The sequence below is a fragment of the Bombina bombina genome, chromosome 5, assembly GCF_027579735.1.
Source record: "Bombina bombina isolate aBomBom1 chromosome 5, aBomBom1.pri, whole genome shotgun sequence".
NCBI classification, from domain to species: domain Eukaryota; kingdom Metazoa; phylum Chordata; class Amphibia; order Anura; family Bombinatoridae; genus Bombina; species Bombina bombina.
The window spans coordinates 64,177,737-64,193,275 of NC_069503.1; the positions used below are offsets into that span (position 1 = coordinate 64,177,737).

The following is a 15,539-nucleotide window of genomic DNA, read 5'->3' on the forward strand; positions in this document are numbered from 1 at the left end:
GGTCAGCGATAGCGGGGGCGGCAGATTAGGGGTTAATAAGTGTAAGTCTAGGGGTGTTTAGTCTCGGGGTACATGTTAGGGTGTTAGGTGCAGACTTAGGAAGGGGCTGCGTTAGGAGCTGAACGCTGCTTTTTTGCAGGTGTTAGGTTTTTTTTCAGCTCAAACTGCCCCATTGTTTCCTATGGGGAATCGTGCACGAGCACGTTTTTTAAGCTGGCCGCGTCCGTAAGCACCGCTGGTATTGAGAGTTGCAGTGGCGGTAAATTATGCTCTACGCTCCCTTTTTGGAGCCTAACACAGCCATTCTGTGAACTCTAAATACCAGCGGTATTTAAAAGGTGCGGGGGGAAAAAATCCAGCGTTAGCTGCGTGGGTCGTTACCAACAAAACTCTAAATCTAGCCGTTAGAAAAAATTCTTAGAGCTGTCACTAGGCCAAAAGGAAAAGCGACAAGTTGGTAAAGCTTGTCTAGAAAAGAGAATCTCAGAAACTGAAAATGAGCTGGATGAATCAGAATATGAAGATATGCACCCTGTAAGTCTATGGTGAACATATCATGCCTTTACTGAACAAAAGGCAGAATAGTCCTTATAATCACCATTTGAAAGTTGGTACTCTTACATAAAGATCAAAAAAAATTCAGATCCAGAACTGGCCTGCATGAATTTTCTTTCTTTGGGACAATGAATAGATTTGAATAAAACCCCAAATCCTGTTCCTGAAACGGAACTGACATGATTACCCCTGAAACTCCAGGTCTGAAACACACTTCAGGAAAGTCTGAGCCTTTACTTGATTTGCTGGAATGTGTGAGAGAAAATATCTTCTCACAGCAGGTCTTACTCTGAATCCTATTCGATACCCCTGAGAAATCTTAATCTGCCCCCTTCCAGCTGAGCTGGAATGAAGGCCGCACCTACATGCGGACTTAGGGGCTGGCTTTGGTTCCTTAAAAGGCTTGGATCCAATTTGGAAACAGATACCTTGGGGGAAGGAATAGGTTTCTGTTCCTTATTTAGTCGAAAGAAACGAAAACGGTTAGAAGCTTTAGATTTACCCTTAAGTCTTATCATAAGGCAAAAAACTCCCTTCCCCCAAAATCAATTGAGAACCAAATAACTTATTACCTTGGAAAGAAAGAGATAGCAATCTGGACTTAGAAGTCATGTCAGTATTCCAAGATTTAAGCCACAAAGCTCTTCTAGCTAAGATAGCTAAAGACATAGATTTAAAATCAATTTTGATGAAAAAAATGGCATCACAAATAAACGGATTAGCATGTTGAAGCAAGCGAACAATGCTAGACAAATCATAATCCAATTCTTGTTGCGCTAATTTTTCAACCAAAAAGTTGATGCAGCTGCAACATCAGCCAAAGAAAATGCAGGCCTGAGAAGATGACCCGAATATAAATAGGCTTTCTTTAGATAAGATTCAAGTTTCCTATATAAAGGATCTTAAAAAAGAAGTACTATCTTCCATAGGAATAGTAGTACGCTAAGCAAGAGTAGAGATAGCCCCAACAACTTTGGGGATCTTTTCCCAAAACTCCAATGTAACTGCTGGCAAAGGATACATTTCTTTTTTTAAAAAAAAAAAAAACTTTAAAGAAGGAATAAAAGAAGTACCAGGCCTATTCCATTCCTTAGAAATCATATCAGAAATAGCATCAGGAACTGGAAAAACCTCTGGAAAAATCACAGGAGGTTTAGAAACAGAATTTAAACATTTTACTAGTTTTAATATTAAGATGATTAGTCTCTTCAATCCAATATAATCAACACTTCTTTAACAAAGAACGAATGTACTGCATTTTAAATAAATAAGTAGATTTGTTAGTGTCAATATCTGAGGAAGGATCTTCTGAATCAGATAGATCCTCATCAGAGGAGGATAATTCAGTATGTTGTCGGTTATTTGAAATTTCATCAACTTTATGAGAAGTTTTAAAAGACCTTTACATTAATTAGAAGGCGGAATGTTAGACAAAGCCTTCTGAATAGAATCAGCAATAAATTCTTATAAATTCACAGATATATTTTGTACATTAGATGTTAAAGGAACAGCAACAGGCAATGTACTAAACCACAGCTGGAGATATAATCTCCACAAGATTACAACAAATGTACTTAGCTTTGGTAGAACTGTTATCAGTCAGCAGCAGTGTTCCCTTTAAGGCCAGTTTAGTGAGTGGCCCAGCAGTAAAACAGTTAATAGGGAAACCACACCTTGCAGTCTGCATTGTGCAGTGTTTGCTAATTGCTCTAATTAACTGTTTCAATGCTGGGCTGCTCACAAAACTGGCCTTAGAGGGAACACTGGTTCCAACAGTGATTTCTGAGACAGGATCAGATTGAGACATCTTGCAAATGTAAGAGAAAAAACAACATATAAAGAAAAATGATCAATTTCCTTATATGGCAGTTTCAGGAATGGGAAAAAAATGCAAACAGCATAGCCCTCTGATAGAGAAAAAAGGCAAGAGGCATATAGGAATGGGGTTTAAAATAATGAAAAGATTTGGCGCCAAGTATGACGCACAACAAACAGAAAAATGTTTGGTACCAAAAACATCCGGAAATGACACACTCGAGTCATAGATGACACAACTAAGATGCCGGAAATAACGAATTTGCATCAATGAACGTAATTTTGCGGCAAAAAATCTTGCGCCAAGAATGACGCAATAAACTTTGGCATTTTGAGCCCTCGCTAGCCTAATTCTGCCGCAAATTTAAAAAAACAGTCAATTGAAAAAAAGACTATACCTCAGGTAAGAATACATTTTTCCTAAAAAATGCATTTCCCAGATATGAAACTGACAGTCTGCAAAAGGAAATATACTGAAACCCGATTCATGGCAAATATAAGTACAATACATAGATTTAGAACTTTATATAAATACATAAAGTGCCAAACCATAGCTGAGGTGTCTTAAGTAATGAAAACATACTTACCAAAAGACACCCATCCACATATAGCAGATAGCCAAACCAGAACTGAAACGGTTATCAGTAGAGGTAATGGTATATGAGAGTATATTGTCGATCTGAAAAGGGAGGTAGAAGATGAATCTCTACGACTGATAACAGAGAACCTATGAAATAGATTTCCCGTGAGGAAAATCATTGCATTCAATAGATGATACTCCCTTCCCATCCCTCTGACATTCACTGTACTCTGAGAGGAATCAGGCTTCAACAATGCTGAGAAGCGCATATCAACGTAGAAATCTTATCACAAACTTACTTCACCATCTCCATAGGAGGCAAAGTTTGTAAAACTGAATTGTGGGTGTGGTGAGGGGTGTATTTATAGGCATTTTGAGGTTTGGGAAACTTTGCCCCTCCTGGTAGGATTGTATATCCCATACGTCACTAGCTCATGGACTCTTGTCAATTACATGAAAGAAAAGGCAGTTCTTTTTTTCCTATTTTTACTACATCTTATTCTCCCCTGCTTGGTTCGGCCACCCCAAAAAATCAGCCCTAGACACTACATATCATGTGACTCAGCAAGGTTCCGTTATCAAATATTAAAAAAAAAGCAGTTTACAACAGTTAGTGTGCCCTGCCCATACTCCCAAAGTTGTCATGTGACATTTGCACTGTCCGGCACGGGGGTTAGAGTTTAAAAGGAAAAAAAAGGCAGTAAACTGTATAATATTTTTATTAGGACTCTTTGTGGGCCCCTTCCGGCCCTCAGGCACCAACTGCACCGCTGGTAGCTCCGCCTCTGGTTCTGTCTAAAAAGCACAGAGGGGGGGGAGTAGTATTTTTACCCTTCTCCTCAGCCCAATGGAGCTCGCTCCTTTTTTATAACGTCACTGACACAAATGTTCTTAAAGATGTAGATATAAACATAATAGTTTATATTTGTTTAATGAGCAATCTGTTCTATTTTCCCAGTAATTAAAGTCAGCATAATATCTATTTTACTCACCTAATACATGTGAGTTCATGCTGATAACCAGGCTCCAATGTCTGTGCTCAGGAAGAAGGTTCCCTTATTCACTCCAGTTACATCAATACCTGATATCTCTCAGTGCTCTGGCCGTGTCTGTAAAAAGTATATTAAATGGTTTAGACAGATAATAAGAAATAATGGTTCTGATTAACTGTACGTATGGTATAATTAAAGGCACACATAACAATTCATGTGATACAGATCAGCTGATTAGGTTATTACATATGTGCTATTGATTCAGCACAAGCATTTAGTACAGTTAGCTCTGTGGGTGCTATAATTGCCATTAAATATGAATCTTCCCAGATCTATTCAACATAATGGTAGAAAATCTATTTAAGTGGGGGCCATATCAAAACTTTACAAATAAATTATAATCTTTGTTTTCTATCATTTATATGAGACAATATTTTCTCCTGAAACAAATGTTAAAAATCAGTTGTTTAAATATAAGTTAAATTGGATACTGCAGTATTGGTATTGTACTTCCTACTAATTCTCACTGTCAGACATTTTGTCATGTGCTCCACCCCCAGTCCTTTAACTTCTCTTGGTCAATACGAAGTTGTCTTAAATCACACTGCAAGGGGTGTGGGAGAGATAGGCACTAAAATGTTCATTTCAATTGTTATCTTGGATAGAGTTAAGAAAATAAAGAATTTGTGTTTAAGTAGAGTGATAATATAATGAGATATGTTCTTTTGGCAAATTCAGTCTATTTAAAAAGGACCATAAAATGTAGAATTACAAAACAACAGATGCATAATAAAAATACAATGCAATAAAACTTACTAACCGCTAGATTTAGAGTTCTGCGGCCAAAGGGGTGCGTTAGCTACTCGTGCTTTTTTCCCCCCGTACCTGGTATTTAGAGTTCACAGAAGGGCTGCGTTAGGCTCCTAAAAGGGAGCGTAGAGAATATTTACCGCCACTGCAACTCTAAATACCAGTGGTGCTTACGGACGCGGCCAGCTTCAAAAACGTGCTCGTGCACGATTCCCAATGGGGCAGTTTGAGCTGAAAAAAACCTAACACCTGCAAAAAAGCAGCGTTCAGCTCCTAACGCAGCCCCATTGTTTCCTATGGGGAAACACTTCCTAAGTCTGCACCTAATACCCTAACATGTACCCCGAGTCTAAACACCCCTAGCCTTACACTTATTAACCCCTAATCTGCCGTCCCCGCTATCGCTGACACCTGCATTATACAATTAACCCCTAATCTTCCGCTCCGGACACCGCCGCAACCTACATTATAGCTATGTACCCCTAATCTGCTGCCCCTAACACCGCCGACCCCTATATTATATTTATTAACCCCTAATCTGCCGCCCCCAATGTCGCCGCCACCTACCTACACTTATTAACCCCTAATCTGCTGACCGGACCTCGCCGCTACTCTAATAAAGTTATTAACCCCTAATCTGCCTCACTCCCGCCTCAATAACCCTATAATAAATAGTATTAACCCCTAATCTGCCCTCCCTAACATCACCGACACCTAACTTCAAGTATTAACCCCTAATCTGCCGACCGGACCTCACCGCTACTCTATTAAATTTATTAACCCCTAAAGCTAAGTCTAACCCTAACACTAACACCCCCCTAAGTTAAATATAATTTTTATCTAACGAAATAAATAACTCTTATTAAATAAATTATTCCTATTTAAAGCTAAATACTTATCTGTAAAATAACCCCTAATATAGCTACAATATAAATTATAATTATATTGTATGCTATTTTAGGATTTATATTTATTTTACAGGCAACTTTGTATTTATTTTAACCTGGTAGAATAGCTATTAAATAGTTAATAACTATTTAATAGCTACCTAGTTAAAATAATTACAAAATTACCTGTAAAATAAATCCTAACCTAAGTTACAATTAAACCTAACACTACACTATCAAAAAATTAATTAAATAAAATACCTACAATTATCTACAATTAAACCTAACACTACACTATCAATAAATTAAATACAAATACCTACAAATAAATACACTAACTAAAGTACAAAAAATAAAAAAAGAACTAAGTTACAAAAAATAAAACAATAATTTACAAACATTAGAAAAATATTACAACAATTTTAAGCTAATTATACCTACTCTAAGCCCCCTAATAAAATAACAAAGCCCCCCAAAATAAAAAAATGCCCTACCCTATTCTAAAATACAAATAGAAAAGCTCTTTTACCTTACCAGCCCTTAAAAGGGCCTTTTGCAGGGCATGCCCCAAAGAATTCTGCTCTTTTGCCTGTAAAAAAAAACATACAATACCCCCCCAACATTACAACCCACCACCCACATACCCCTAATCTAACCCAAACCCCCCTTAAATAAACCTAACACTAAGCCCCTGAAGATCTTCCTACCTTATCTTCACCACGCCGGGTATCACCGATCCGTCCAGAGGAGGCTCCAAAGTCTTCATCCATTGTATGTTTTTTTTTCAGGCAAAAGAGCAGAATTCTTTGGGGAATGCCCCGCAAAAGGCCCTTTTAAGGGCTGGTAAGGTAAAAGAGCTTTTCTATTTGTATTTTAGAATAGGGTAGGGATTTTTTTTTATTTTGGGGGGCTTTGTTATTTTATTAGGGGGCTTAGAGTAGGTGTAATTAGCTTAAAATTGTTGTAATATTTTTCTAATGTTTGTAAATTATTTTTTTATTTTTTGTAACTTAGTTAGTTTATTTAATTGTATTTAATTGTAGATATTTGTATGTAATTAATTTATTGATAGTGTAGTGTTAGGTTTAATTGTAGATAATTGTAGGTATTTTATTTAATTAATTAATTGATAGTGTAGTGTTAGGTTTAATTGTAACTTAGGTTAGGATTTATTTTACAGGTAATTTTGTAATTATTTTAACTAGGTAGCTATAAAATACTTATTAACTATTTAATAGCTATTGTACCTGGTTAAAATAAATACAAAGTTGCCTGTAAAATAAATATAAATCCTAAAATAGCTACAATATAATTATAATTTATATTGTAGCTATATTAGGGGTTATTTTACAGATAAGTATTTAGCTTTAAATAGGAATAATTTATTTAATAAGAGTTAATTTATTTCGTTAGATAAAAATTATAAACAGAAGAGAAGACAGATGCGCCACATGGCCCAATATTGTATGATCCACAGAGTTAGACTATCAGATTGTATTCTATCAAACTCACAATCTTGGAAGCACTCCAATTAGTGCAGTGGGAGCAGTCTGGGATCTATAACAGTCACCCAGCAGACCGACCTCTTGGGGTGAAGATGGATATTCTGTAGTAAAACACAAGGGGACACAAAGGTGCCTATATGGCCTAGTACAGTCTTATACCAGGAGCAATAGTGTGTGTGGTAAGATATATACTCACAAAAAGTAAAGCATCTCCATTGATGCTAATCAGACAGGATGGGGTCAATGTAGTCACCCAACAGACTGTATCAAGGCTTCCACAGGAGGCAGACAGCAGAGGTCCAATGGACCATGTGTTGATCCAAGTAAAACACAGTAGCAAGTGTTTGAGTTAAAAAAGTATTAAACTTTACTCACATGAATTAAAATACAGCGACGCGTTTCTCAGTCACAGACTGTTTCCTCAGGCATAATAAAATGATTTCCAAACACTTGCTACATATACCTAACCAAACCAATTAACATAATTGATATCACTTGTAGTGGGTGTGATCTATGACATCATAGGTATCCTAGTTACAAATCTGTTTTGACAGCATAGGTTAACCCAATTTGTATGTTGTATATTAAACTAAAGTAAATAATAATAATAAATACACATTATAACAAATAATACTCAAGAAATCCTAAGCCAATTTATACAATTACAAATAACCACAGTTTCCATATCTTTTTTGTATATATGTAGAAAACAGATATCCCTCTTAACTTGTAATAGATAGTTTAGTAAGATCTAAAGTCAATTTATATAACACATATAGGCAGAAAAACTGTATATTGAACACCTTAGTTGTTTCTATCAAGTTTCTTATTTAGCTATTTCTTTTTATATATAGCTACTTATTCATATAATGCTCCATTTGGATCCCTAATTACAAGTTAGTACTTTTTCTCTGTTTATCTTTTCAATTTATTTTGCAAGTAAAGTCATATATTATCCAGCATAAAAATTTCACATGTTTATACCTTTCAATTTCATAATCTGGACTGCTCCTACTGATTATTATATCATATCAATACAAAATTGTTAGGTTAATTCTAAACTGGATCACTTACTTTGTGTTATTACAAGTCACCATTATATTTTTTGGATGGCGTGCATCAAGCGCAAATGCGCATGTCAGTAGTGTAACCATAGGAACCATATGACTCATTCGGTTCAAATGAGGAGCTGTAACCTGATAGGTCAGTATATCTCTTCGACTCAATGTAATAATTGGCTCTGTTGCGGCCACTCATATTAAGACCTATTCAGTTATTGGCTTTGTTTTGTTATAAATCGCTGTTTAGAATTTCTAAATGCTGTGCGTCTAGCGCTAATGCGCATGTCAATAGTGTAGCCATAGAAAACATATGACTCATTCGGCTCAACACTAAGGCGCAAGTTAGGAGCTATCACCTGATAGGTCTGTGTAGCTTTTGGCTGGATGTAATGATTGGCTGTGTTCCAGCTACTTACGTTAATATAAGTACAATAAGACTTATTCAGCACGGCACTAGAAATAATAAGAAAATGTTGGCTAAGAGGATAATAATATCCGTTAACTATAGATAGCCGGTGTCTGTGTTTCATCTCAGGGTATTAATATATCTAATCGTTCAGTAGATAATACTATAACGATAAAAGTGTTATAATCAGAGACTACCTATATTTAATAGATATAAAATTATGGTCTGCCAGATATTATTATTATTTAGTAAACAGTGAGCAATGTATATTAAAAAATAATAATTAGATAAATGTGCCATATGTACAATATTGGCTCGATACTATATGTAAATTGTGTGAGAATTATTGAGTGGAATTCTTGTCTTATAAAGGGCTAAATGCCCAATTAAAAACTAAACTAAATCTTCCAAATTATTTAATAAAAAAAAAAAAAATAATATATTAAAAAATGAATACACCTTCTTCTAAATACAATATGGCATATGGTGCTTATATTCTTGTAAGTGCTCCTCTTATTATATAACTCTCCTATATATAAAATATTTAGATTGTTTATAATCCAATACCTAAGTGACTTAGTATTAATAATTTAAATAATTTAAATGTATATATATGTGGATTATCTAGCGTTGATAGTAACCCCAATAAGTATTTAACTATACTATAGTGATAATGGGATAGGACGTTGGTAATGATGATATATGGTTATGTGTGGATTACAATAGTCTTAAATAATGTGTTGTGTTCCCTATGGTGATAGTGAGGCTATTAATTGTATGTGATATTATTAACTATACTTATAAATAAAATAGTGACAAATACAGGTACTCACAGTGTTGAGTAATAGTGATTAAACTCATATGTTGTATTTAAAGTGTTTGATCAATATAAACATACATTAGTAAACCAGAAGCTAAAATAATAAGAACTTAAATTGGTTCGACATCTAAATGGATATTGGATGTTCTTATAATATTCTTGTGTGATCTCTCAAAAAACTATGTGTAAATCACAATAAATTATATAATGTGTAGGCATATGACTAACTATACTCTGGATAACTAAGAGGCTACAGTTACTATATCAATGGGAGAGATGGAGTTAACAGTAATAGGAAGTCTCCAATCAGTTTGTAGCTGTAACAACTGAATGCAATCTAACACGGAGTAAGGTATAGGAGAAGTCCCTCAATGTCCTGGAATATAACTAGGGGGTAGGGTACCCGCAATTAATGCCATATTGGTGCCCAGGGGTATCAAAATAGAAGAAAGGTAATATCCTGTATATGATGTCAAATCACCTTGTCATATATCAAAGGCGGCCAAGTCTACACATTCATTTAGACCATCTGGTGCTAGAGAATGTAATTTATGTATCCAGTATGTCTCTCTACGGCGTAAATTGAGAAGAGGGTTGTGACTATTTCTGGAGATTTGTTCAATAGGTAATACAGATAGTGTTTTTGCACTACCTTTGTGTGAAAAGGCACAATGTCTAGAAAGACTGTGTTTAAGATATTTTCTCTTGATGTTATAGATGTGTTCACTCCAATGTTTTCTGATGGTGCGGCTCGTGCGCCCTACATATTGAGCCCCACATAGGCAATTCACTAAATAAACAACATAAGTAGATTCACAGGATAATCTCTTCATAATTTTAAATTGTTCCCCTGTTTGGTGTGAAGAAAATGTCGTAGTGCTACTTTTAATGGCTTTACACATATTGCATTTGCGCTTCATACATTTATAAACTCCACTTTGGGGAGTAAAATTGCCTAAGAAAGTCCTGTTTAGGCCTAAATGATGATTAGTGCCCATAGTCTTGTCTCTCACAATCTTGCTAGGGGCCAATTTATTTTTAAGTGTGGGCGCCCTTCTGTAGACTACTCTTGGTTTGGATGGAATAAGTTTTTTGAGATGTGGGTCATCACAGATTATGGGCCAATGTTTGGCTATAGTTTTCTGAATCTCACGGTAATTACTGTTAAATCCAGTGATGAATATTGGTGTCTTGTTATATTCAGCAGATATTTTTTCTTTAGACTTTTTATGGGGCTTATCTGATAACAGATAGGTATTTCTATCGTCATTCAATGCCCTAAGGTATCCTTTCTGGATAAGGTCCAAGGGATAACCCTTTTCCAAGAACCTATCTTTCAGAATCAGAGCTTGTTTTTTATAGCTCTCAATGGTGCTGCAATTGCGTCTTATTCGTCTAAATTGGCCATAGGGCACATTTTTCTTCCAACTCATATAATGATTGCTGCTAAAGTTTAAAAATCTATTACAATCAACTTTTTTGAAAAAAGTTTCAGACATAATTGCACCGGTTGTTGAAAAAGACAAAGATAGATCTAAAAATTATGTTGGACTGGATGTTGGAAGTGAATTCTAGTTCAAATTTGTTGGAATTGAGCGATATAGAGAAGATTTTAGCCTCTTCATAGGTCCCCCTAAACAGAATAAGTAGATCGTCTATATACCGGCCATAGAACACCAGACTCGCACCCATAGGAGACCCATAAATGTGGGCCTCCTCAAATCTGCCCATGTAAAGATTGGCAAAACTGGGTGCGAATCTTGTGCCCATGGCCGTACCCTTCACTTGCAGATAATGCTGCCCCTGATAGAGAAAATAATTATGGTGTAATATGAAATAAATTATTTCACCAATAAATTGTTGTTGTCTTGGTGGCATGTATATGTCAGTCGCCAGATATGATTGTATCACTGATAGACCCTTATCATGTGGAATATTAGAGTAGAGCGAGCTTACATTGCTTGTAATCCACCACAGCTTGTTTTCTGTTTTGGTAATATTTAGACTATTCAATTTATTCAGGAGATCTGTAGAATCCCTGATAAATGAGGGTAAATTAATAACATGTTTCTGCAGAAAGGAGTCCACATAAGCTGAAAGATGATCCGTCAAGCTGTCTATCCCTGCCACAATTGGGCGACCAGGGGGTGAAGAAGTGTTTTTGTGGACCTTGGGCAGGTGATAATAGAACGCCACACTGGGAATTTTTTGGATAAAGGTATTCTTTCTCTTTTTTAGAGATGATGCCCTCGTCAAACCCTTCTTTAAGAAGGGAATAAAGTTGTTTTTGATATATAGGGGTGGGGTCTTTTGCTAATATTTTATAGTAACTCTCATCTTTCAGAATCCTGTCAGCCTCCAGAATATAGTCTGCCCTATCTTGAAGGACAATCCCTCCTCCCTTATCCGCCTGGCGTATTATGATGTTTTTATTAGAAGTCAGTGTTTGGAGTGCTAGGCGTTCACCTGGACTTAGGTTGTGTTTGTATTTAGTTTTTTTGGAAAGTTTCTCAAAATCTTTTAGTACCATCGACTGGAAGATACTGATATGAGAGTTCCTTACACGTGGGGGGTTGAATTGTGATTTGGGCTTAAAATCTGTTTGTATGTATTTGTCATTGAGCTGTTGTAATAGTGTATCTGGTTCAGAAATAGCAAAACCATCTCTCAGATGTCCATCCATAGAATTAAGAACTATCGGTATATCCCCTGTGTTTTTTAGGCGTTTTTCTGCAAAATATTTTTGTAGAGAAAAATTTCTGGTGAAAATATTGATATCTACAAAAAGTTGAAACATGTTTGGACCATTGGATGGGCTAAATGATAGTCCCCTTCCCAATACTCTGATTTCATCATCAGATAATTTGTGATTTGACAAATTAAATATGCCTTTTTTATATTTTAATAATTTTTCCTTTTTGGTGGTTGAGGATTTTCCTCTATTTCCTCGTTTATGTGTAGTCTTTTTTGACGTGGTGGTCGAGGTGACATGGACCAATGTTCCACGCGATAATCTGGACCCATCTCTAAAAAAGGAGTAGTATTCTGCTCATTATTGTAAGATGTAGATGGGTTATTTGTAGCATGTGGGCTTTCAGAATTTAATGCCTGAAATCTATTAGTTGATTCAAATGATCTATTGGTAGATCTAAAGTGATTAGGTGTATCATGGGTCCTAGAGTCATTTAGATTACCTCTTTCTCTCATATGAGATCTCTCTTTGTGTGTGTCAGTATTACTATTATTTACTTTAGTTTAATATACAACATACAAATTGGGTTAACCTATGCTGTCAAAACAGATTTGTAACTAGGATACCTATGTCGTCATAGATCACACCCACTACAAGTGATATCAATTATGTTAATTGGTTTGGTTAGGTATATGTAGCAAGTGTTTGGAAAACATTTTATTATGCCTGAGGAAACAGTCTGTGACTGAGAAACGCGTCGCTGTATTTTAATTCATGTGAGTAAAGTTTAATACTTTTTTAACTCAAACACTTGCTACTGTGTTTTACTTGGATCAACACATGGTCCATTGGACCTCTGCTGTCTGCCTACTGTGGAAGCCTTGATACAGTCTGTTGGCTGACTACATTGACCCCATCCTGTCTGATTAGCATCAATGGAAATGCTTTACTTTTTGTGAGTATATATCTTACCACACACACTATTGCTCCTGGTATAAGACTGTACTAGGCCATATAGGCACCTTTGTGTCCCCTTGTGTTTTACTACAGAATATCCATCTTCACCCCAAGAGGTCGGTCTGCTGGGTGACTGTTATAGATCCCAGACTGCTCCCACTGCACTAATTGGAGTGCTTCCAAGATTGTGAGTTTGATAGAATACAATCTGATGGTCTAACTCTGTGGATCAAACAATATTGGGCCATGTGGCGCATCTGTCTTCTCTTCTGTTTATAGATTATCCTCTTGGATCCAGGCCGGGTCCGCTACAGATTGCTGCCTCAACATTATCTCCTTTTACAAACCAAAGACTTTTTTTTATATATATTTCTTTTTCATATTTTTTTATATTTATTTCTTATTTTGTTGAATTGTTATTTGACTAATAGTTCTATCTATACTGTCCTCCTTTGTGTATTATATTCATTATCATATACACTATATAGCCTATTGAGTGCTAATCTTTAGGGCGCCACCTATCTTATAGACATATTTTGCTAATACACTTAGGTGTATTCTGCTACTGGCCTCTAGGGGTAGTCGACCTTACTATCATGCTATCTGCAGTTGAAAGATCTAATAAGAGGAAGAAAAAACAGAATTTATGCTTACCTGATAAATTACTTTCTCCAACGGTGTGTCCGGTCCACGGCATCATCCTTACTTGTGGGATATTCTCTTCCCCAACAGGAAATGGCAAAGAGTCCCAGCAAAGCTGGCCATATAGTCCCTCCTAGGCTCCGCCCACCCCAGTCATTCGACCGACGGACAGGAGGAAATATATATAGGAGAAACCATATGGTACCGTGGTGACTGTAGTTAGAGAAAATAATTCATCAGACCTGATTAAAAAACCAGGGCGGGCCGTGGACCGGACACACCGTTGGAGAAAGTAATTTATCAGGTAAGCATAAATTCTGTTTTCTCCAACATTGGTGTGTCCGGTCCACGGCGTCATCCTTACTTGTGGGAACCAATACCAAAGCTTTAGGACACGGATGAAGGGAGGGAGCAAATCAGGTTACCTAAACGGAAGGCACCACAGCTTGCAAAACCTTTCTCCCAAAAATAGCCTCCGAAGAAGCAAAAGTATCAAATTTGTAAAATTTGGCAAAAGTGTGCAGAGAAGACCAAGTCGCTGCCTTACATATCTGGTCAACAGAAGCCTCGTTCTTGAAGGCCCATGTGGAAGCCACAGCCCTAGTGGAGTGAGCTGTGATTCTTTCAGGAGGCTGCCGTCCGGCAGTCTCATAAGCAAATCTGATAATGCTTTTAAGCCAAAAGGAAAGAGAGGTAGAAGTCGCTTTTTGACCTCTCCTTTTACCAGAATAAACAACAAACAAGGAAGATGTTTGTCTGAAATCTTTAGTAGCCTCTAAATAGAATTTTAGAGCACGGACTACGTCCAAATTGTGTAACAAACGTTCCTTCTTTGAAACTGGATTCGGACACAAAGAAGGTACAACTATCTCCTGGTTAATATTTTTGTTAGAAACAACTTTCGGAAGAAAACCAGGCTTAGTACGCAAAACCACCTTATCTGCATGGAACACCAGATAGGGCGGAGAACACTGCAGAGCAGATAACTCTGAAACTCTTCTAGCAGAAGAAATTGCAACTAAAAACAAAACTTTCCAAGATAGTAACTTAATATCTATGGAATGTAAAGGTTCAAACGGAACCCCTTGAAGAACTGAAAGAACTAGATTTAGACTCCAGGGAGGAGTCAAAGGTCTGTAAACAGGCTTGATCCTAACCAGAGCCTGAACAAATGCTTGAACATCTGGCACGGCTGCCAGTCTTTTGTGAAGTAAAACAGATAAAGCAGAGATCAGTCCCTTTAGAGAACTTGCAGATAATCCTTTCTCCAAACCTTCTTGTAGAAAGGATAGAATCTTAGGAATTTTTATCTTGTTCCATGGAAATCCTTTGGATTCACACCAACAGATATATTTTTTCCATATTTTATGGTAAATTTTTCTAGTTACAGGCTTTCTAGCCTGAATCAGAGTATCTATTACAGAATCTGAAAACCCACGCTTTGATAAAATCAAGCGTTCAATCTCCAAACCGTCAGTTGGAGGGAAACCAGATTCGGATGTTCGAATGGACCCTGAACAAGAAGGTCCTGTCTCAAAGGTAGCTTCCATGGTGGAGCCGATGACATATTCACCAGGTCTGCATACCAAGTCCTGCGTGGCCACGCAGGAGCTATCAAGATCACCGAGGCCCTCTCCTGATTGATCCTGGCTACCAGCCTGGGAATGAGAGGAAACGGTGGGAATACATAAGCTAGGTTGAAGGTCCAAGGTGCTACTAGTGCATCTACTAGAGTCGACTTGGGATCCCTGGATCTGGACCCGTAGCAAGGAACCTGGAAGTTCTGACGAGACGCCATCAGATCCATGTCTGGAATG

General features: G+C 36.8%; 1 protein-coding gene across 1 annotated transcript in view; it reads right to left on the minus strand.

Moving 5' to 3' along the window:
- LOC128659866 (oocyte zinc finger protein XlCOF6-like) overlaps positions 1-15,539 on the minus strand; it is a 98,605-nt gene that overhangs the window by 32,530 nt on the left and 50,536 nt on the right. Inside the window, exon 2 of the mRNA XM_053713442.1 lies at positions 3,943-4,059. Coding sequence (XP_053569417.1) covers positions 3,943-3,961 — 19 coding nt within the window. The 5' untranslated portion in view covers positions 3,962-4,059. The remainder of the gene's footprint in view (positions 1-3,942; positions 4,060-15,539) is intronic.